The sequence below is a fragment of the Nyctibius grandis genome, chromosome 7 (genome assembly GCF_013368605.1).
Source record: "Nyctibius grandis isolate bNycGra1 chromosome 7, bNycGra1.pri, whole genome shotgun sequence".
Lineage (NCBI taxonomy): Eukaryota > Metazoa > Chordata > Aves > Nyctibiiformes > Nyctibiidae > Nyctibius > Nyctibius grandis.
The window spans coordinates 31,147,003-31,170,538 of NC_090664.1; the positions used below are offsets into that span (position 1 = coordinate 31,147,003).

The 23,536-nt window shown below is 43.8% G+C and overlaps 1 protein-coding gene across 1 annotated transcript; it reads right to left on the bottom strand.

Moving 5' to 3' along the window:
• Window positions 1-2,289: 2,289 nt before the first annotated feature.
• Window positions 2,290-14,809, bottom strand: ASB4 (ankyrin repeat and SOCS box containing 4). The gene is made up of 5 exons (XM_068405360.1): window positions 14,509-14,809; window positions 11,723-12,022; window positions 8,659-9,149; window positions 6,887-7,000; window positions 2,290-5,169 (listed from the first exon to the last, which is right to left on the bottom strand). The coding sequence occupies exons 1-5, from the start codon at window positions 14,720-14,722 to the stop codon at window positions 4,981-4,983; spliced, it is 1,308 nt and encodes a 435-aa protein (XP_068261461.1). The 5' UTR covers window positions 14,723-14,809; the 3' UTR covers window positions 2,290-4,980.
• Between the last annotated feature and the right edge of the window lie 8,727 nt (window positions 14,810-23,536).

The following is a 23,536-nucleotide window of genomic DNA, read 5'->3' on the forward strand; positions in this document are numbered from 1 at the left end:
ACCCTAGGGAGTACAGGGAAATTCTACTGCCATATCCTGAAAGTAAATGGAAATATTGCTGTGACCGACCCATCTATATCTTGTAGCATTTCAGAAAAGCAGCAGCAGCCCTTCAAGAGCCCTGCAAGCCTTCCAGTGCACTGAAAAGCTGGCATGCCTCTTTGGCTTCTCAGAGTTTAATAAAGGTATATAATAGCATAAGCCACCCCAGACTGTTTCAATCTTCCTTCCAATCTTAAAGGCTGAACTCTTGTATGTTTAATTTAAAGGTACTTGTCCCATGAGCAAAATCTGCTGCCAAAAGCATTAGCACGTTTTGAAAGGACATTCCTCAAACACGAATGAGCCAAGCCTCTGTGATCATTTTAATTGGTCCAGCAGTGCTTGCAGCTAAAAGTAAAGCTGCCACCTTTCATGGCAGACCTGACCTTTTCCCCTACCCCCTAATATTTGTGTTTCTGACATTTTACAAAAATAGTTTTCAGTCTTGCTCAATCTGGGAGATTTATATAAATTCATGATCACAGCAGTTAACTTGGTTCTGTCAAAACTGCTGTATGGGCTGTAAGATATTGCCTCATGAAAAGAAGGTAAAAGGTCTTTCAAGATGGTGAGTGGTTTTGAATAAGTATAATTTCATTGATGCCAAAGCACTTACGGCATTTTATTGGTTTCAGCTTGGATACCCTGATTTGGGTTGCAAAACTCTGATTGAAACTAGAGCAAAGATTTTGACTGGGATCTCTCTGCAAGACTCTTCACACATGCCCAAGCACACACATGTCGATGCACACACAGACCAAGGCAGAGCTTCCAGAATTTAAATGGACATTTCAACACCATTCTGCTTTTGTGTAGTCAGGAGTTTTGGTCCGAAACTTTTCAAGACAATACAGCCAGCCTTGTCATTCTCCATGCAACCCTATTGACAATGCCATGTAAGAGCATGGAAAAGGGTGCAGGCAACCAATCCCCTTCCCCTGGCGGCTTTTCAAATGCCAAGGGTAAAAAGACCTGGAGATCCTGACTGCCTGTGCCAGGTGGCCCCAAGGCCCCATGTTTATGGTCTGGGCTTTGAGCCTTTTCTTCTTTATAACACAAACTCTTTTTAGTGCAGCCATTATGAGAGGCGTGAGGGATGTGGAACCAGCAACCCTTATACTGAAGGTCCTGAGGCCGAGTATTGCTGCCATTTGGCCAAGCAATAGGCTCTCATCAGGTAGCTTGTTTTTGGAGTAGAGGTGTGTGACATTGACTGTTGAGTATGGTCTTAAAGAACCAGTAATGAGCACATTAACAAAGCATGTATCATACTCTAGGACCAGTCTGCAGGCAAACACTTGTTGATACTCATCCAAAGCCAGCTTTGTGGAGAGAAGACGTACTTATCACGTCTCTAAGCCTTGTGCAACCAATATGGTCTTGATACCACTGCACACAGTAGAATGCAGCTGAGGATATATCCTTCCCCTCCTGCCACCAGAACTACTGGAAAACTAGCCTGTCTCAAGGATGAATGGTGAAGGTTTTAAGGACGTGTTGGCTGGAGGCTGAGCAGGAACTGGTCAAGATTTACTGCTTCCACTTCCAATGTCCTGAGTTTCTGCTTTGCAGTCTCTGGCTCCTCTTCTTGGCATTAGGCCAGCAGGACAAGCAGCAATGTTGGAGAGCTGTCCCAGTCACACTGTTTTGGGCTCATTGTCTTTGTATCTACAGGCTGACCAAATATGAATAGGCATTTAAAGGTTTTGAAGGAAAATACATTACTGAACACTGTTAGATTGACTCTGACTTCAGTTTCACCTGCATGCTCTCCATGGAGAAATCAGTGGAGTTTTGAGTCAAGCTGGATCCAATCAGACATCAGGGCTAGGTTTAAAATTATTGCAAGAGCACTTTACAAACAGATGTCCGTATTTCCATTGTGGGAAAGGGCTGTCAATGAGAAAGGGTAGTTCATTCTTTGTGCCCATCTGTGCTTTAGATATTCTAATAGCCTGTGAAATGCAATGGAAATGTCTCCAACATGGCTACATCTCTACTGAGAAGCCAAATGGCAAAAAGCAACTCATTTCACAGAAGACACCAAACAACCCTGAGAACAATTTTCTGTCTGTTTAGGTCATGACCACGTTCAAACTTGCAGTGTAAGGGTGACAACTTTGTCTCTCATTATTTCCACCTTCAGCCATCCAATATACTGCAGCTTTGAAAATATAAAAGCATGATCAGGACTTATATGACAGTATGAAATTTCAAGGCATCTGCACTAAGTCAGAATAATAAGACTGTGCATCCCATAAATTTAATAAATTATGAGCTTATTATCAGGTACCCCTGTGCCTCATATGAGCAACTCCATCCAGTATATGGGAATAGAGTACAGTAAGAGAAAAAAATAAATAAATGGTGAAAAGTAACAAATAATAAGGTTTGCTTACTGTCAGTCTTTCTAACTCCAGCAACAGAAGCAATTAAAGTGCATCAATCAGGTCTTTTTTCTGTGATAGGGATGTTCTCCAGTGTTTTTAACAGCTTGCAAATTCCTATGACTATAATCAGCCTGATCCCACGGTGCTCCCTGTCAGATGCCACAATGGCTATAATCTGCCACCTGCTTGGTACAAAGCTGGGAAGTGAGGCTGGGTGCCCACATAATAAAAATTAAGTGTGTTCACTGCAGAAGGGGAGGATCAGACGGAATTTAGGAACACTGGTGACAGCCTTTTTTCTTCTCTCTCAGCAAGAGAGTCCTGACTACGACAGGACAAAAAACGCTGCTATTGTTCTGCCTTAAACTTCCTCTTCCAGATGCAGAATTTTGCTTCCAGATGCAGCCAGCGTGGGGATGCGTTCCCAATAAAATCAGCTACCTCCATCTGTCTCTTCTGGACTACCCAGCTTGCCTCATTGTCAGACTGTTCAGAAAGCAACAAACATTTTCTTGCCTTGACCAGTTTGCAAATCCTCATGCTTGACTTACGTAGGTACATTGCCTAGAAACATCTTGCATTTAGATAACTTAAGCTTTCTCTGTCCTTCCAAATTCACTGGTTTTCCTCAGTGCAGAATTCAATGGATCCCATTGACCTGGAACTGCCTCAAGTGGATTTTTCTATAGACAAACTGCCCCAGATCCTGATCCTTCTCCCCTATAAATGACTGTAGTGCCTCTGCTGGAGATAACTCTGCAACTCTACAGAAATCTTTCATCGGTTTAGTAAAGTACAGGGACCTATATCACAACTTCATTCATATGAGAAAGCATTTTTTCATGATCTGTATTGTCTTTGAAATTCTCCATTGGAACTGGAAACTATTAAATAGCAATCAACTTTGCTGTCTAGCTAAATATAAACCCATGAATTGGATTCTCTCCTAACACAGTGTACTAACTTTAATTCATGAAAACTGAGATGAAAAGAAATAGAAGTGATTTATAACACTAAATAATCTGCACATTTCTTCAAGTGCTATTATTGCCACTTTGTGAGAGACAGAGACGCTGAACAGCTTGGCCGCTCCTGTCCAGCTGGGAAGAGCCTAATGTGCTGTGGGCTCTCTTGCAAAGAGATAATAATAATGACAAGGACTGACAGCTTCACAGTCAGAAATGCAAGAGAAGTCAGGAGTTACCGGCTCCCAATGATGGGCACAGCTTACCCCCCTTTTAACAGAGCCCAGAATTGTCAGGGTCTAAAAAAAGTGAAACAGCCTGGATGGATTGCATCAAACTAAAAAATGGGAAAAAAAATTGATTTTATCTGTAGGTCAAATCACACATTTGCCCTTGCTGCAGGATACTTGCTGTGTGAACTGCCTCTGCCCTGCATTTCATCCTCCTGAACTGGAGACAGCAGCTTGGTCAGCAGTAAAGGTTTGCTGCAAGCAGGGAAGCCAGCACTGGTAGGTCCAAAAGCACAGGGCCTGCAAATCAGGGGGACAGGCAGGTCTGTAACAGCACAGCCAACACATCTTGATCTTGGAAACACTTTTGCGTTAAGGTGGGATTCCTTTCACCTGCACTTAGCTGGCAAAAATGAAGTGTATAGTTCGTATTAGCAGGCTAGGTTCCTTTTATAGTCAATGAAGAGAAGGATTCATATTCTTCCCAGATCCTATACAACACCATCCTGAGGGTTATATGGATGGGTATAAGCCCAGCTGTGCAGGTTACAGAGGCAAGTCCATTCTACCTGCATTTCTCAACCCCCGGACATGAAATCGTCATCGGTCACAGTGCGAGCAGAAACAGGCAGCATCTGCTAAAAGCTACCTGGGCATGAATAGCAAAGTACAGAAATTTCAGTGCTGCAGATTTCAATATTGTGATTGATAATGGAAAAAATTCTTACAATTAAAAATGATATTATTATGACAAAGCTTTATAAGATACAGACAGGTGTAGTAAACAGTGAACTAACATTGAATTGAGAGTCAATCCACAGGAAAATATGTAAACTACTGAAATCCTGTCTGTGGTCATGATTCAAAGCATTTTGTCCATTTCTGCCTGGGAAAGCATTTCTGTGACGCTAATAAATGTCCTATTTTTTGATGGTATCCTTTCTTTTACTCCCAAAATGACAGCTGAAGAAAATTACAGTGAAACAGTGTCAAAGGTTGTTCAGCTTGAATCTAGTGCTATCTAGCAGGCAGTGGAATAAATATCAAAGGCAGCAGAAGCATCGTTTAAGCTAGGCTGAACAAAGCATGGAAGTACGTGCCCCTCTGCTTGTTGCGGGGGAGGGCCTTTCCAGCTCTGCCTCCCCCAGTGCGACCCACAGCCTGCAGCTGCAATTCCTCAGTGCAGGGAAAGACAGCAGCTCCAAGGAGAGCCAGTAAATCCCAGCCCAGCTTCAGGTGGCCTGCGACTGTACCAAAGCGAAGGGCTGCATCAGGGTTGTGCCTGGATCTCCAGCACCCCACAGAGGCGTGTGGATCTGGGAAGGGAGATGCCTGTGCTCCTGCTGCTGTGGCTCAGTAGATGATTCCTTCTGGTTCCAGCAGCAAGTACTTCTTCATGGATGGGGGGATGGAGAGCAAGGGGACTCCTCGGTGGCATCTTTCTGACAATATCGCCCGAATAGCACATCTGCATAAATGCATGAGTGACCGTGGTGAATTGCTGCACACAGTGAACAAAGAGTCATAGAAATCCTGGTGCCGCTGTAAAGAAACACAAACATGTATTAGGGCAATAAAGCTGTTTTCCTTCCCTCCCTTTCCCCTGCCCACATGCAGCCCTTGGCAGCACAGACAGTTATCCTGTCCCTTGGAGGCACATCAAGCACCAGGGACTTGGTTTAGCCAAATGCCTGAACAAAATTCTTATGTTTGCCTCAAATATTTAGTGTTAAGTTAAAGACCATGGTGAAATCTTTAGGCTTGGTATGTCTTATATCCATCAGCTTGAGGTGAGGGTTCCTCTGTGGTGTTAGTCCTGATCTGAACAGGCGCTGCAGCCAGCTCAGGGTTAGTGCACGTGGGTGAGTTAATCCCCTAAACCTCACCGCGGGGCAGCGAGGCAGCGTAATGCCAGTGCTACCGATGAGTTCACTGGGGCTGCGAACGGCAAAGTACTTTTGGTCTTGCTCATCGCCCCAGTGGCCTTTTAGAATAAATAAAATTGCATCCCCACAAGAAGAAAAGTGCAGATGCTTGCAAATGATGTTGAAATAAAAGAAGCAAACGGTAAATACGTGTGACTACGCGTGACTTGACCTTGCTTTATATTCTTGCTACTTGACAGATCTGGTTACACTTTTTTTCAGATACACTTTATGTATTGAAAAGTACACATTTGTGTCAACAAAAATTTTTTCTTCAATTTCACGTCAAATTTGGCAAAAGGCTTTGACAACAAAAATGACAATCTCAACAAAGAAATAGAGCAACTCCACGCTTTTCCAAATGAGAATGTTTCAGTATTTCAGATCAAAGTTTTTGTTTGAAGAAAAAAAATCATTTATTTCCTTTCTAATCACACTTGTAGCTCAGCAAAGCTTCTATTATTATTGTTATTGTTATTATTATTATTATTGTTATATTTAGGTGGAAAAGGACCTTTAACATTTAATTTTGTGTTCACCCAAAATGGTTTCTTTTAATTTTTTTCTGAACAAAACTGACCTGAAAAAACAGTTAGTCTCACAGTTCCTCTGGCTGTATAACTCTGCATTGTAATACAGATGGGTTCCCTAAAAACCACTGATAATGCATAGCAGATACTGGTGGATTTAACTTCAGCACTGATTTGAAAATTTTGAAAAAGCCCACAATTAATAAAAAAATAGGTTTAAACTGGAATATTGGATTGGGACTATGAGGATTTCTGAAGTAAAGGGATAGTTATTTCCAAGCATGTAGTTTGTCCCACAGTTTTGCCTTTTGACAACATCTCTTCCTTCTTTGATTTCATATTTTTCATTTAAATTCTTCCTCGTATTTGCAGCTTACGAGTCCTGCTTGCAGAAACCCAGCCCAATCAACAGAACCTAAAGACACATAGTCATTCACATCTAACACGGTACTTTTAAAATATTTGCTGACTTAAAAAAAATATAAATATACACATTGGCAGATCTGAAGATACACCAATCCCAGCCAGAATCATTGCACTTGCTGAGTGCAGGGTCCACTGAGCTCCTGCAGCATCCCTGACAGGGGGTGCTCCAAAGGATGATGTTACAATGAGAATGTCTCAAAAACATGTAATTTTTCAGTGAGTGATATACTTTTGTCAAGTGAATGATATTAAACGAGGAAGTCCCAAATCCTCTGAGATGTTCCCTTTCAAAAGCATTCTCACTTTTCTTTGGCCAGATACAGAGAATGTAAATAATGAGCTTGGATTTTACTCAGTTGCAACTTATTAAGAGCTTACCTCAAAGACGTCATCAGGTATGGCTGCTTTCCACTTTGATGTTGATTTGATGTGTTCATAGGTATTGACAACAACCTCCACAGCTCTGGGGTGGGAATGACAAGCTTGTAGCACCTGCAGGCAAGATACATAGAGACCGTGAGGACCACCAAGAAGCTGGGGCTAGCCTGGGTGCTTGGCACTGTCAATGACAGACTGAGACAGACACAGCCAAAGAATTATGAGAGGATAAGGTTAGAGATGCAAAGGACACAAGCCATGTCTACACTGCTCAGTGCCAGTGCAGCAAGAATCCCCAGGCTAGCCCCAGTGGAGCTGTGCACACCCCAGTTTAACACCATACAGAAATGCCGGCTTAGATCTCCAGAGCAGTGTAGCTTGCTGATAGGGGTAGCTTTATCATCTGAATGTGGAAATAATTTGTTCATAGCTAGGTTGAGTGTCCCGACACCAGGCAAAGCCATGCACAAAGTCCTTGCTCCAGTTCATGCAGCACAGGAACAGAAAAAATCCCATCATATGAGTAAAAAACGCATTGTTACAGGAAAATTTAAAGGAAGACTGGGAGATAACACAGCTCAGAAGTAAGGCTTCCAAGCCACACAAGGCCCCTGAAATGACTGCTCTACCCAGTAACTTTAACTCAGTAGGAGAAAAAACAAAGTCTACTGTAACTCACACTCAGGGAATAACACTTTGCATTCACACTCGTACAATGCACAATTTTGTCCCACACAGGCTTTCACAAACAAAATTGCAGAACATTCCTCTGGAATAAATATCATCCTATGTATTTTACAGATGGCAAATGATGGTTTGGAAGGGAGACACATTCCATGCAACAGGAGAAAGGTGGAGGCAGGAAGAGGAGACCCCAGACCCAACTCTCAAAAGGCTCTCTAGGAATCTAAGTGTTATTTTGTTAGACAGGGCCAGCTCATCCTGGGCTCAAGAAGGCACAACCAAAGGTTTGGAATTTTATTCAAAGGCTTCTGGTTGCTTGGCTTGTTGAAACTTTATATATACAGTGAAGAAGCTGCAAAATGTTGCTCAGGGCACAGGATGAGAGAGAATGAGTCGTGACTACAGCAAGCTTACTTAGTTATGTGATATAAGAAGTCTATCAGCGACTTCTGCCAGTGCCTTGGGCTTTACAGACATTTAGAAATTCTTTGGGAATTTGCAATTATTTTTCTTTTTTTTTAAAAAAAAAAATCAACTATGAGCCCAGGCCCAGCATTTCCCCTTAATTTTTCACATTTCCTGGGAATGAGCCAAAGCTTTACTGAGATCCATTTCATTTTTAATATATTTGAATAGATTTTTAAAGGTCAGAAGTGACAAACTGAATCAACTGGTCTGATCTCCAGCCTTTGGTAGAGGCCATGAAATATGCATTTCATATAACCCAGTTAAGCCTGTATGGAGCCAGGTTTGACAAGGGCATGTAGGTTTTCTGAAATGAGAAAGTGAATCAGCTCTGAAAAATTAGGCTTGAACCAGCATTTAGAGTTTGGGGTTTCAGGTTGGTTAAGAACAAAAATGGGATCTGAGGCTGTTTTCTGGCATTAGCAACTGTAATTTCGCTTCAGTTAAATGATACCACTCTTACAGCAGGTTGGCTCACAAGGTTTTGGGCATTCTGGGCCCATAGTTTACAAGACTCCAGCAAATTCAGATACCACCAAACCCTGAAGTTTGGCGCTCTCATCCCATTCCTGTTCAAGACATCACCTCTCTCCATATCCCTACTGTACAAAGCCATCCTTAACCTTGTGGAATTGCAGAGGATATATCCTAGCTGCTCCATGATTCAGTAGCAGCTGGTAGCAGATGTCAGGCTGGGAAGCTGGCCGCACAGATGTCACTTTTATGATATACTGTAGTGGTGCACAGCCATTGACATCCATGATGTTTGCTTCTGCTCCTGCCTCCAGCAGCATATGCAGCAGGACATGATCACAGTTCCAGGCAGCTTTGTGGAGCGGTGATTTGAAATCCTCATCGCGAGCATTCACTTCAGCTTTATAGTCTAAGAGCATCCGACAGACGAGGTGGTGATCCGGGCTGTATATCTGATCCTTATAGTGCAGGGCCCAATAGGCTGCACAGGCCAGGGGAGTCTCCATGTAGGCGTTGAGAGCATCAACGTGCGCTCCTTGTTCCACGTAAAAGGCCACAAGCTCCGGAACACCCAAACGCGCAACCATATGCAGAGGAGTCTCCTCATCTTGGTTGTTTGTTTTTATGTTCACGTTTGCGCCTGCCAAAAAAGATGACGGGAAAAAGTCAAGGCAAAGAAATCCTGGTTTGGCCATCTCTCTGTTTGAGCCCTGCTACCCAAGAAGAAAGTGAAGGTGGGCAACTGGCTTGAAAGACGCACATGGAAATGCCAATAGCTAGGGACAAGGATTCTGCACTTCTTAAGCCTCCAGGAAACTCTTAGAAACTTCAGGTTCTTGGATCCAGCTTCAGATGTGATAACTTGGCCCCAAGCTGACAGAAGGCCTTATCTGAACACTATTTTGGAGCGGCATGCGGGTCCAAATCTCTGTGTGAAAAGCTTTTTCCTATAAATTAAGAACTGAAGGGAAAAGGAGAGCTTTACTCCTACTCCAGAGAATAGCTCTGCTCAAATCTATACCCTGAGAACGCTTCCTGCAGCACCTCATTAACTGCCAGCCTGGAAGAAAGGACATAGATCTAAAAAACCCCCAGCCAAAGTCCCCGGCTGAGGGTCTGGCTCCTGTTCCCAAGCTGTTGGGGGACCGGTACGGCTGCTCTAGCCGGGCCCAGCGGCTGCCGCAGCTGAAGCAACAGCACCATCTGCTGGGCAGCGAGGGGGGCGGCGGGCCGGCCCGAGCCCCCACCCTGCCCGGCCCGGCCCGGCCCGAGCCCCCACCCTGCCCGGCCCGGCCCGGCCCGAGCCCCGGCCCCGGCCCCGGCCCCAGCCCGAGCCCCCACCCGGCCCGGCCCGGCCCCGGCCCCGGCCCCGGCCCCAGCCCGAGATCCCACCCGGCCCGGCCCCGGCCCGAGCCCCCACCCTGCCCGGCCCGGCCCCGGCCCCGGCCCCAGCCCAAGATCCCACCCGGTCCGGCCCCGGGGTCTTGGCGAACTGTCAATGACGTACTCGTGCAAGAGCAAGTGCACCCTGCATGGCCACCCCTCTTCTCTCCAGACTCACGAAAGCCCTTACGTGGCCAAACTTACACTAAGACTGAGGAGTAAGGACAGGGAGGGAGGAACAGGAGTCAGAAACTACCTCTGGGCTGGAAAACCTGAGTGGTAATGCCATTAAACCATGTTGACTGTTAGTTGTGTTAGATGTCCGTGAGAGTATCAGCAATCTAAGTTTAGAGGTGGTAAATGAACAGGGGCTCAGTTTTGCTTGGTTGGCAAGTTGCCCAAACCAGAAGTGGTTAAACTGTATTTACCTGAATTGACCCCATGTGACACCACTGAGTGGAGAGGGCAGGGTGGGAGATCTTGGAAACCTCAGTGCAGGGACACTAACTGAAACCCTGGCTTAGGCTGTTGGGTTGTGCTGCGATGTGTATGTGCACACCTGCCACTTTGTGCTCCAGACCTTTCCATTTTGTTTGGACTCTCAACATTTAGCTCCTATGGAGATTCGAGTTTACCGAGTGCTTTGGGACGAAGGGTGACTTGTAAAGTATTATTATTATTATGTTGCTGATGGGTGGGTGGAGAAAGCCTACAGAATACCTCCTTTCATTTGCATTCATCCTATGCTACATTTTATAAGACTACATTTGACTTTTAAGCCTTTCCATGGTAGCAAATTCGACTCCTGCTGTCAGGACTGTTTGCTTTGGGCAGGATACAACTGGCAGCATTTATTTGCCTTTCTACCAAACAATATGTATCTTTCCAGCAGAAAAAAAGCGATGTGGTTATTCATTTGAGGCTGCAGATTGCCTTGCCCACAAAGCATATTTGAGCTCTGCATCTCATGAAAAGCCCTCAATAACAGCACATGTAGCAAAAAAAAACCCAAAAGCATTTGTATTTGCCATGGCACAGTGTGATAAATAGAGGAATCTGTCTGTAACTTAATACTTGAACTGCCTGATTTTGCTGCACCTTTTATGTCTGTCTTTTACTGTGTTCTGAGTCAGCATCCTTGTGTTAAGGAAACAGTGTGTGACACCAATATATTTATCCAGGAATTACATCTATGCATAGCTTCATTTGTTACAGATGACCAGCAGCATAGCATGTCTTTCTTTGGGGGAAAAAAAATCTTATATCAATAGCCTTTTTTCCCCAATCCCTACAGAGATGCAGGAGTTTGGCTGCTGTCAAATGAAAAGATGATATGAAAAACTGCATCCAGTTTTTCAAGGCCAGGTCTCAAAAAACAAGTGGTTGAAAGAATTTTACTGAGATCAAGGAAATTTGAAAAAGAAAGAAGGGGAAAAGGGTGCACTTCAATGTGAAAATGTCTCAATAGTAAAGCTAGATATAGAAGACAGAAAAAAAATAGAGAAACAGAAACTCCCTGATTCAGAAGAGCCCTTCTGCTGAGGGACTGACAGGGCAGCAGGCTGGAGGCACTGAAATAGGAAACAAACCTGGAGTAAGGATGGGTGGCCAGGAAGAGGGAAGGACAAATGGGACGAGGAGTCAGAATGGGAGAAACCTCCTCTGATCAAAGAGATGGGGAAAAGGAGTCTGAGATGAACACATGAGTCAGCTGTGGATGGAAGGGATAAATACACATGTACTTTGACAAATTGCCTCCTGAGAGAAACCAGAGACCATGCCCACCATCTCTGTGCATGTCACAAGAGACCCCCCAGAGCTTTACCTTACCTCTCCAAACCAGCTGCTGGGCACAGGGCACAGAGGTCCGTGTCATACAGAAGTGCAAGGGCGCCTGCCCACTCATTGAAAAGCAGTTCAGCTTGGCTCCGTGGTTGCAAAGGATCTTGAGACACTCAACATTTTCCATTTCACATGCTACGTGGATTGCAGCTTTTCCGTTGGGCCGGCAGTTGATGGTAGCTTTGTGATTGAGCAGGACTGAAAGACTCTCCAGATGTCCATACATGACAGCTAGATGAAGTCCAGTTGCCCAGGATATTTTTAATTTGTAGCTAGGCAGCCAGTACCCTGCACAAAGTGAAAACGTGTTACGATCCTTGGCAAAGACTTTTCTTTGTACTATCCATCTACTGAGAATAATTGAGGGGGAAGGAAGGGTTGGAGTTTTGCTTTTATTTACTGTAGTTTCACCAGATACAGTTTAGTGCATACAAAGTTCTCTCAAGCATAACTTCATTTTCATTAAGTACTTTTACTATGTGTGCTGAATAGCCTGCCTTTTGGAGAGAGAATTCCCATGTAGATGTACTCTGAAGGCAGCTTTTGTTTTTCTTGTGACCTGCGTAGACTCAATTAAAAAAAGTGCTTAGAGCATTTGAAATGCCACCAGCTAAAAAATATGGGGGAAATGGGATCTTCAGCCTGCCAATAGCTGAACAAAGGTGCATTGGAATAAGAAGGCAGCATTTACTTAGGCCAGTGACTCAACAGGTAGATAGGTCATCCGGCTGTTTCTGACACAGGAGATTGCAGGATCTTGCATGTCAGGAGCTAGATTCAGACCTCCAGTGATGCACTGCACATAGATGACCCCTGGCAATGTGGCTGCAGCTGTATCACAGACCTCCTGCCAACCACTGCCCCTGAGGAGCATGGAGTGGGCAGTTTGGATGCTGATGTAAATTAGGTTGAAGAGCCAAATAGAAGCAGTGACACTTTAGCATGAAAGTTGGCTCCAAAATGTTTGGATTTTTCTCTGAAAATTTCACAATGATCTTTTTTTTTCTTTTTACTTTCAAACAGGTGTAAGACCAAATAACACTTAAATATTTGTTCCCAAAATAGGACTACATGCTTAATGACTGCACAGAGACAATCTCAGAAGTGATTACTATAATAATTTTTTTTAAAAAATGAAACATGATAATAATGTGCAGAAGGGCAGGAGAAGTCTAAAACAACTTTTTTTTTTTCTCTCTTTTCTTTTTAGATACAGCTGCTGCATCTTAGCTAGAATGTGCCTATAAAATTTTCTGTGTTTGATTTATCTATTTCTGCTTGGACAAATGCCTGGTTGAATACTGTTATCATGTAAAAGACAGGAAAAAATATTAAAGATGTATAATGAGGTCAAATTAATTCAAACCTTCATTTTTGAATCTCTAGTTGTACATAGTTTTTCAACCTTAATGTCATACAGATACAGGTTTTACAGTATTGATGTGTTTGTATTAGACAGAAAAAAGATGGAGAGGTAGGAAAGAGGTAGAAACAAAGTGCTGGTGGCAGGGAGAAACTTAAAGTTTTTCTTCCCTCCTAGTTAAATTGCAAGTATATTCTGAGAGAGATGCTAGTAATGCAGTGCTTGTACGCCTCTGAAAAATACTAGATTTCCCCTGAAAGGTTACGGATATAAAATGGACAGTCATGACAGCAGCTGCATCTCCTGCTCTGACATGGCTGCAGGGAGTTGTTCCTGACCAATATAAGTAGTCTCAAACCACAACCAGAATGCATCTCAGCCGAGGACAAAAGAAAAGGTATTTGAAGATACATTCATCACTGTGTGGGTTAGTTCAGACACTGTCCCCAAGGGAAGTATGTCATGACTACATCATCCTCACCCCAATCAAATCAAAAGAAGAGGAGCAATCATTAAATAAGAGGTAAATACAGAAAAGGAGAAGAGGTGGGATGTTGTCCCTTCTTTATGCCACAGAAAAATAAGAGCATTTGGTGTGCTGCTGGGACTGGAGGTGTTTATCTCCACATATGATTAACTTCTGGCAAAGGCTGGTCATTACTGTTTTCTAGATACACACAAAGAGTCTGTTAGCAAATAGTAATGAAGTATGTTGATTGTAGCAGAGAGCAAACTTGTTTTATTCCTTTAAGTTGTCAGTTTTTGGTAACTCAATCAGTGTCTGGCTGAGAATGGGTTTGAGTTTTCTACATGCCAAAACAGATGTCTTTTCTGGTTGTGTTTGTCCAGATGATTTTTCTGTTTTGATAAACTAGCACATGCTCACTTTCTGTCAGTTTGAAATATAAATCTCCTCCCATCAGCAACATGCAATGTCTGCAGTATTTCGTTAGCTCTCCTGAGCTAGGGAGAGTTCACTGTACTGCTACTATAAATTGAAAATGGAAGAGATTTAATATTTTATGTTTCTAAATGATCTGTTTATGTGACTGGGTACATGCAAGAAATATATATACCACACTTAGCCTGCACGTGTCTTTTCGGGGCTTTGCACCCAAGTTTTCTGTGAGGAAATGGCAAAGGACTTCTCTCTCTGGACTCCCCTGAAGCTGCAGCAGCTGCCTCAGCAGCACGGAGGCTCAGGCTGGTCTCTGGCCTGCCCTCCACCAAGCCTGGTGGGTTCAGCTGATAAGCTCCCCTCCTGCAGTGACCGCGGCAGTATGAACCTACTGAGACGTTACTGCCTGTGAATCAGCTTACGCTGTAGCTTCAGAAGAGACAAAAGGCCACAGTCTTGAAAATCACTCAAACCCAGCTACTTCCTGGCTGGTGAATGCTGCCACATATTTACCTTGTTTGTAGGATGCCAGAATCAGGTTTTCATCTTCCACTTCAAACACTGTGTCCACGTCTATTTTCTTTTGGCTCAAGAACTCTTCCAGTGTTTCAAAGTCATTGGACTTCAGGGCTTCGAGAAAAGCCTTTTTCACCAACTTTGCAGCTGCAGCTCGAGTCATTTTCCTCTCCATATTCTCTCCTTCTTCGTATGTCTCCTCCAGATCCATTTCCAAACGTATTTGTTTGTGCTGTGAAGAGGGGTACACTGAGGTGCCTATAGCACAGTTGCATGTTGAAGTTGCTGAAGACCAGAACGTAATTTTATCACTCAGTCATGCTGATCTGCTTGTTCTATTTATATGAGGAGCATTTCAGTCATCGAAATGCCACTCTTAGATATCACCACACTCTTTTTATGAAAGCGAGGACAGACACACTAGCAATAACACCAAAAGAAGAATTATCTCCATGAGCTTTATACACATTAAGCTTCATTAACCACATGGTTACCCTCTGCTCCTGCCATACACTTACATTAAAAGACACTAGTCCCGGGTGTTGTTTCTCAGCTGGAGAAACACTCACATTTCCTTTCATTGCTACCATTGCTGATTTATTGACTGCAATGGGAGGTGATGCTCTGCCTGCAGATCCCTTTTAACTAGTCCATTTCAGAAAAAAAAATCCCCAAGGCACTCTTTCTGTGGGAGGTAGCTCACTCTTCCCCAGGACAGCATTTGGCATGTTGGTCCTGCTTTCATTCCTCCAGCCATCAGGCAGGCCTCCACAAGAGCCCCCCACCACTTGGGTCTCACAGATGCCCTGATCTGTAAAGACCCAAGGGATTGTTGTGTTGGTCTAGCCCAGTCTCCTGTATAATATCCTGAACAGCAGAATTTCCCTAAGTTGCTCAGGGCCCGCAAGCAGTACTCCTAGGAAGGAGAAATGGTGAGATGAGGGGGCTGCAGAGCTGTACAGCCAGCTGTGGGGTGGGGGATCTCACCACAGGGGGCTTACATGTGAACTAACTCAGGTGCAAGCACAAAAGGCTGCGTGGGACCTAGGCTCTTCTCCTTCCCCTGCCCATCCTTCATCTAAATTCAGACCTTTTCCCTCACAACCCCATCACCCACTGAACACTTCGTCCTCCCTCCCTTTTCCATCTCTATTTGCTGGTCCTGTCCCTGTGTTGACAACAGTCTGCAATGACGCAAACCCACACATGGCTAGCATGAGCTGCTGCCATGCATCATGTAGAAGTGGTTCACACCTGCACCCACTTGGGTTGCTGGATGAGACCATAGCTAGAAGGAGACTATCCACCCTTGATTAAATCAGCAAGCAAAGCAGATGCTGCCACAGCCATTAAGAAGAAATTTTCATGTTTATCCTTCGTGGGAGTTTGGCTGCCAAGTGGGTTGATAGGGAAATGTGAGCCAGGTGACTCTGGAAGTTGAAGCAGCCTCTGTGTTCATAGGATTTTCAGGCACTAGGTTCCTCAGGCAGCCTCACAAAGACCTGCAGGACCCCCATCCATGGCAATGCTCACCAGCTCTCCACTATAGCCAGTGCTCAACAAAGGACAGCAGTTACAGGGAGAACTGTGAAATTTGTGAGTTCCTTCTACCTATGTACTTATGAAGAATACTTTATAAAAACTACTTCCCTGAGGTATTGCACTTTGTAATAGACAGAGCGGGAAAGAAAACGGCTTGCCCTGGTCCTATAGGTCCCAGGCAGCTCCTGTGGGTCTTTCTAGGCTTACTTAGAGGACAGTTAGCATCAGGCTCTCCATACCTTTACATTCCCTCCTGCATGACTGCCTCCCTCTTACTTTGTTACTTTCAGTAGTGGATGACTCCACTTCATGCTTTTAAAAAAAGTATTAATGCATGTCTGGCATGAGCAGAGGGACAAGAGGTGAACTCCAGATCTTATGGGTTTCTTGTTACCTGCATCTTTTTTTTAAACCACTATATTCCTGAAAAGTCATGGATGCACAAAGCACCGATACGTAGCTGCAATCAACTGTTCACCTCAGCTACAGTTTTCAATTTGAAATGGACTAGCTTTTCATCTATCATCTTTCATAAATAGTATTAGATGTCACAAGGATGTTCAATCTAGCTGTGTACTGAACGGATCGTGCCAGCACATCTCAATTCTGGTCTGCTGCCTGAAGGTTGAGATGCACAAGCACGTTGCTGTTAACAGATTACTGCACATCTGCTGATCCATTGTACTTGCTCTTGGTTGACAAGCAAGGTGAAGTAATTTGTGACAGCTTGGCCCACAGTGAAAGAGAAAGATTATTAAATTTACATTACATCCGTCATGGTCCAAGAGGATGCACAGGGACAGCACCTCAGACTGGCTGATGCACTACACTTGCTCACCTTCTGCAATTTGTGTGGCCCTGCTCTGACTCTGACAGAAATTTTTCTTAACATTAATGAGCTTAAAAGAGAGAAAGGAAGCAATAATAGATATCTATAGCCTTTATAATTAGTGTTTTCCTGTAAGCTGCATTTGGGTCTAATCTTGAAAAACCTACTCATATGAGCGCACTGGTGGTTTCAGTACAATTACATACAAGAATGAGGAAATGGTTTTATGTTTTGCATTGACAAACAATCACAAAAAGTTAGATTGACTTTTTAAAGCATGATATAAGAATTTGTATTAATTTGACTGAAGTCATTGGTGGGGCAGAGGGACCGGTTTTCACTACGCATCTAAATTTTTGCTATCCATGCAATTTCCTACAGACTTCTCCTCCACCGTACCACAAGGTGGCAGTTTGATTTTGAAAGTCAAAATCCTCCAGCCCCAAGGCTGCCAAATACTCTGAACATCATCTCACTGTGAAACAATAGCTCATCACTTGTTTAATGTAAATAACAGTACTAGTATTTAAGATATTTATAGGTTAGGCTTGAGGCCACTGTGATGGGCACTGTGCACTCACACACTGTATCCACTAAGAAAATCTGGTTTCCACATTGAGGATCAATTGTCTAAATTACCCAGCTAATGCAAAGGCACATTTTTACTGGGGAGCCAGCTCCTGCCCCCAAGCTTTTTTTCTGCTCCACACAGTGCCACACAGCACTCTCCTATTCACAGGACAAGCCACAGGCACACAAACACCTGCACCTCATGGGGACTGTCTGGATCTTCTCCTCGTACGTGGTTACAGCAGGTCAGAAGAACCAGGTGTGAAGGTGCACAGCAAACAGGAGAAGAGCAGATGGCACTCTTGGAGTGCACACTGCTTTCCACTTCAGGTGATGGGACTGTCGTCACTGGCTTCAGACGGGCTGCTGAGGACCCTCTCCATCAGGGTTATCACAGGCTTGTTCCAAAGCGCACTGAAGTCAAGGGAAGTATTTCCACCTATTTCAGGAGGCCATGTCCTTTATCAGGTTGGGCACCAAGCAGCAGAGCTGAGCCAGGGAAAGCTGCCTGGAAGTGAGTGCATGAACACCATCAGGGTGGTATTATAAGAAGGATGATAGGTGGCACGGCAGTTTGTATGAAAGTCAGAGTTGTGACTGCTCATAAAAGACAAAGATAGCCTTAAGGAGAAAATAAGAAAGGACATACTGGCAGGCCATGCAGAGTGTGTCTCCTGAGGAGCCAGGGCCCCTCCACTGCAGAGCAACGATCTATTAGCAGCTACATAACTCACAGCAGTGCTGGGAACAGCTCAAGCACAGTTTTGGAGGAGAAAACCGCCATCCTGAACTCTATGCTGCGGCAGGCAGAAAGCCAGCAAAAGGTGAAATGCTCCAGAAAGCCAGAGCAGCAGAGGAGTTGTTCCTAGCTGAAATACAGAAAAGCCTGGCAGCTCCTCCCTGCCAGCCTACTCTGCAGCAACCCTGCCCCAAAGGCAGTGCTGGTGGAAGTGGGTACAGAGAGCAGTGATATACGCAGGGTGACCTACCTGCTGCTTTAGCAGCATTGTTACAAATGTTCCCCCCACAAACACTTACAGAGGGGACCTTGAAACATTGCCTGCAGCCTCCAGCTCTGAGCCTTGCAGCAGTGTATCGGCACCCTTGGCTAGTGAGTTTTCCTCTCTGCCCTCTCCTTCCCTCAGCAGGCTGCTGGCTAAAGTGGGCTGCTGAAGCAGCAGTAACACAGCCGCCGCGAGCAGCAGCCTTCCCTGCTCTGAAGCCTTACGTGTTAAGGAGGGAAATGTACTGAACATGAGATATGTGGACCTGACGCAAAAAACAGATCCTTGTGTTAATCCCATATTTTCATCTCTTCTGAACAGTGCACGCTTGTGAAAATACTGTTGCACTAGTGATCACAATCCCCTCGCTTTGCTGTGGCCCTTACAGCATCTGCAGCATCAAGCCAAGTCTGCCACGCTGCTGCCCACACTGTGGGCGGTTTTGCCTTGTGCATCCCTCATGTTGCCAAATATATCCCGTGTTTCTTCTTGACAGCTCTCAGTTCCCAAGATGGATTAAGCACAGCCCTCTTACTTATTCATATCACACATCCTTTTGCTAATATTAATATTGATTTTTTTTCACTGCTGTACGTCTTTCCGCCTGCTTTAGCCATTGCTATATTTTATCTGATTTTCTTCTTCCAGGATGCTGACTATGAGTGTGAAGATTACATAAATCTTCCTCATGGTTCGTTCTTTATTTCTTAGCAGGAAAAAAGCTCTTTAGCTGTGCCAGGTGCAAACTATTTTCTCCAGGTGCTCAACTGTAAATCATCTTTTGAGAAAAGTCCTCTCTGTAAGTTCATCCCTGTGACTGGTTAACTGAAACCTTAGTACCAGTAGTTTGAAATCCTCTTCTTGTTCTTTGTTGTATTATTTCACTTTTGTGCTCATTTTCTAGGGATGGGGGAGAAAAATAGTCCCAGATCCTCAAAGGCATTTAGACATCAAACTCCCAACTCCCTGGCAGTCAAATTCCTTGGAGCTGGGAACCTATGTATCTTTGAGAGTCTGGGCCTTCTGTTTTTGTTTTCAGTAAAGCAAGTATAATTTAGAAATATTGATCAAGTGAAGTGCTTAAGCCTTAAGGTACATGCGTGTTACAAAACCAAAGGTTGATGCCAACAATGCTGGATTTTTTTCTCACGGGACTTCATGTCTGAAGACTTCACAGCAAAAGCTTACCCCATCCTTCCACAGGTTTCCTTTTGGCTTTCATGCCTGCTATTTCCATCTTCAGCTCCCAGGATTTGTTTCCTTGGTTTCTGCACATTGTTCCAGCTCCTGCTATCACAGTCTATTAGGATGTTCAGAAGCTCAGATTAGCTATTGATGTTAGCTGTTGAATTTAGGATGTTTTAAAATGAGGAATAATCTCTCAAAAATTAGGACCAAGATAATATAATTATTAGTTAATTAATAGTTTCTTGTCCTATAAAAAGTATAAACAAAATGCACTTATTTTGCAAAACAGTTAAAACAAATACCATCTTTACCCAGACACAATGCTTGTAGGTTCTCTTTGATTTGAAGGGCATGAGTGTTGTAAAGAGGATGCATGTACACAGACAGAAATTAAAGTCAGGTGGACAGTATTTCCAGGGCATAGAAAAAACAAATCTTGCCTATCTATGCTTAGTGGAAACTTCTCATATTTTTTTGCAGCTTGATGTCGTAATATCTGACAGTATTTAAAACAGTGGGATTTTGCAACCAAACTTAAAATGTGAATCTCTTCCACTTCTTTCCTCCTGATGAAGTGAGGCATGGCATATGGGTTTAATGAAGCCTGTGGAAAGCAGTCCTTTAAAGACAAGTGTTCCTTTACAGCAGCGAGACAATAATAATTCATTGCCCATAGAAAGAGCCCCGCAGGCGGCTGTGTCTCTCCTACCCTCTCTCATGCCTGCTGCTTGCTGCCTGCTGCTTAGCCGTGCTCCCTGGCAGGGCTGGCCAGGGCTGAACTCTGACAGTGGTTGGCTGAAGATGGGATGTTCTCATCAGGCTCTGCCCAACAAATTTTGCCTTGCCCACCTAAGTGAAATTTGTGTGGAGCTGAGATGGTGTATATGTGAGGTGGTTCCTATATATTAAATTGTTTCTATATATTTATATGTATCAAATTCTGCAGTCTGGAGTAGACACTGGAACAGGTTGCCCAGAGAAGCTGTGGCTGCCCCCTCCCTAGCAGTGTTTAAGGCCAGGCTGGATGGGGCTTTGAGCAACCTGGTCTAGTGGAAGGTGTCCCTGCCCATGGCAGGGGGGTTGGAACTAGATGATCTTTAAGGTCTCTTCCAACCCAAACCATTCTATGATTCTATGAATTCCAACAAGCATAGTTCCACGAAGAGCCATCAAGGTTGAAGAGAACAAGCTGCTGGCAACAACTGTAGGTAAGTAAGAAACACATGACATTCCAGATAGGATTAGAATGAATTTAAGTACCACATACTATTAGTTCACTCTAGGAAAGCTGCTGCACGTCTCCCACCAAATATCCTCCCTTTATATTGAGTTCCACAGAACTGACTGTATGTATCACCTCAAAGAAAACTAGATTGTAAACCAGATCTTCTAAAGTGTCTTAGATTTCCCTTCAATAAGCATTAATGAGCACAGTTATAACTGCATAGTGATCTTAGGTGTGGTGCTGGGAGATGATCCTCAATGATGCAACCAGTTCTGATTTGTATCTCTTCAGGATCTGACTCAGCAATCGTGCCCTAGTTCCGAAGAGTGGATGTTTTTATCAAAACAATCAACTGCATGCCTGATATCATTTTCATCTTGTGAAATACAAGATCTCTGGTTATTCTTGGTCACCTCCCTCTCTATCAGCTTCTGTTTCTGTTATCTTTTACTGTTTGGCTGCAGTAAAATGCAGGGCTCCATATGTGGCTCTGCATATGGCTGAGAATGAACTAAACCACAATTCTGAATCTTTGTGACTCTACGTTCCTGACACATTAACTGGAGTTATTAGTTGCACTGTTATCATCTTCTGCAAATTTCCCAGCTTGCTTCAGAGAGGAATTGCAGGACCTGGCATGACAGATTAAAAAAGTTTTCTGACATTCAAAGAGAACCAAGTGCAAAGTATAAATTGATAAAGTTTTAGAGATGGATAATGTGAGAGAGATGACAGAATCCTCAAGCTGTAGGTCACTTACCTAGGAAAAAAAAAAAGAGCCCTGTATTTCATGTTTCTGATTTCAATTTCTTTCATATGTGCTTCTTATATAACGCTCAGATTTCAATATCTACTGCTATCATTGGTCTCACCACTTCTTCAAAACCTATATAAAATATCTGGTTCATCAGAACAGTATCAAAGTGCCTCCCAGGAGTATATTTAATGACTTACTAAGACCTAACGTAGAATTTCACTTCAAGATGTCTGCTAGTCTCTCCTGAAGTAGAACAAAGACTCATTTTCTCCATCCTGCAAACATTTCAGACACTAAAACATGTACTTCCACTCCTTATTGGGGGTAAAACCAACCCCTCTGGCTTTTCTACCCTCCTCCTGAGATAATGCTAGTGGTATATGTCCAGCAAACTAATACTCAAAGCCATTTACCCAAACATGAAAAATGCATGCTCTAGCATCTGCTTCTTAACCCACTTATGACAACTGCCAGACAGACATCAAAGAACAAGCTATGCTGCCAACATACAGGTTTTGCTGGAAGACTTACCCAGATATCATTTCTTTCTTAAAACAAAAATATGTTTGCTTTGCGGCTGATGTTTGGAAGGATGTAATTAGGCTAAAAATATTACACATTGATTTCATCTCTGAAGTCAATACACCTAAAGATTTAGAAATCAGGGAAGAGCCCTGGCTGTAAGAAATATGCAGAATCTCTTATATGAGTTCTCATAATTTTTAAGGAAGCAAAGTGGAAGAAACAACACTACCACTGGGTGACTGTTGGCTAAGGGGTGAGAAAGACTAGAGGAATGGAGATTGCATTCTTAATCATTGAAGCTATTTTCTATTAACTTTTTTTTCTGCAAAGACCAGAAGAAGCAGATGCAAGAGAGTGAACATTAGTCTCTAACTGAGGCCCCTGGGTTCTACTCTTTGTTTCAGGGTTAGTTTATGTTACACACAAGGACTGTTTAGTTTAAAATACAATGCCGTATTTAGTATCTGGAGCCCAGGGCTCCTCTTTCTTGCTAAGTGCTTGAAGCAAAGTGCTGAAGGGTCCTTTCTCATTTTCCCACGTGCTCTGTCACGCCCAAAGAATCTTTAGCACTTTAGACTTACGTGGAGCAGCTTCAGTGGCAAAGACTGGGAGGGTGCCTACTGCAGAACAGCTTGCTGATTAGAGCACAGATGAAGGCAAAAATCTCTTTAAGCAAAGGCAAAAATTACTTGAGACTCCTTTACCTTTGGTGGGTCCCCTTAAAATCAGGGTGTACTGCAAGAGGGAGCACATGCCATCAGCTGCAGCTCAGCATGGAGCACAGTCTGACATATGGGGTCGTGAAATGCAAACTAGATGAAGCAGCCTAGGAGAGACAGACAGCAGACACCCCGGCTGTCGAGTCTGGGGGTTCAAGGGCAAGAACACATCCAGAAGCACAACTCTAAGGTGAAAAAGGAAGTTTTTAAGAGACTTCATGTGCTTCGGGAGCTAGGCGACAGCCAAGCAGAGATTTTTGAGGACTGCAGTTTGGATTTCTGCTACTACCCCATTTTGTCAGTCTAGATTTATCTAAGCTTCCCAGGCACCATAAGAACTTCAAGTTTGGGGAATTCAAGTACACATCCCAGGTTCAAGATGTGGGCACGCTCTGCACATTAAGCACAGCCTCCTATGAAGGCAAGGCTGGTTGCACATGAACTCTTCTTTCTCATGCACACATGTACCTCTCAAGTGCCCTGGCTTCCACAGAGAAGAAACTCAGCAAATGGACTGACTGAGAGCAGAAGCAAACAAGTTCCCAGACTAAATGATGGGGCAATCGCATCTCTGGAGTAGACTGCAGGACTCCTCCAGAAGTAAGCCTCAGTGCACGACTCACTGTGCCAGGACCTCAGCTCCAGAATTTGAGACCAGGACACCAG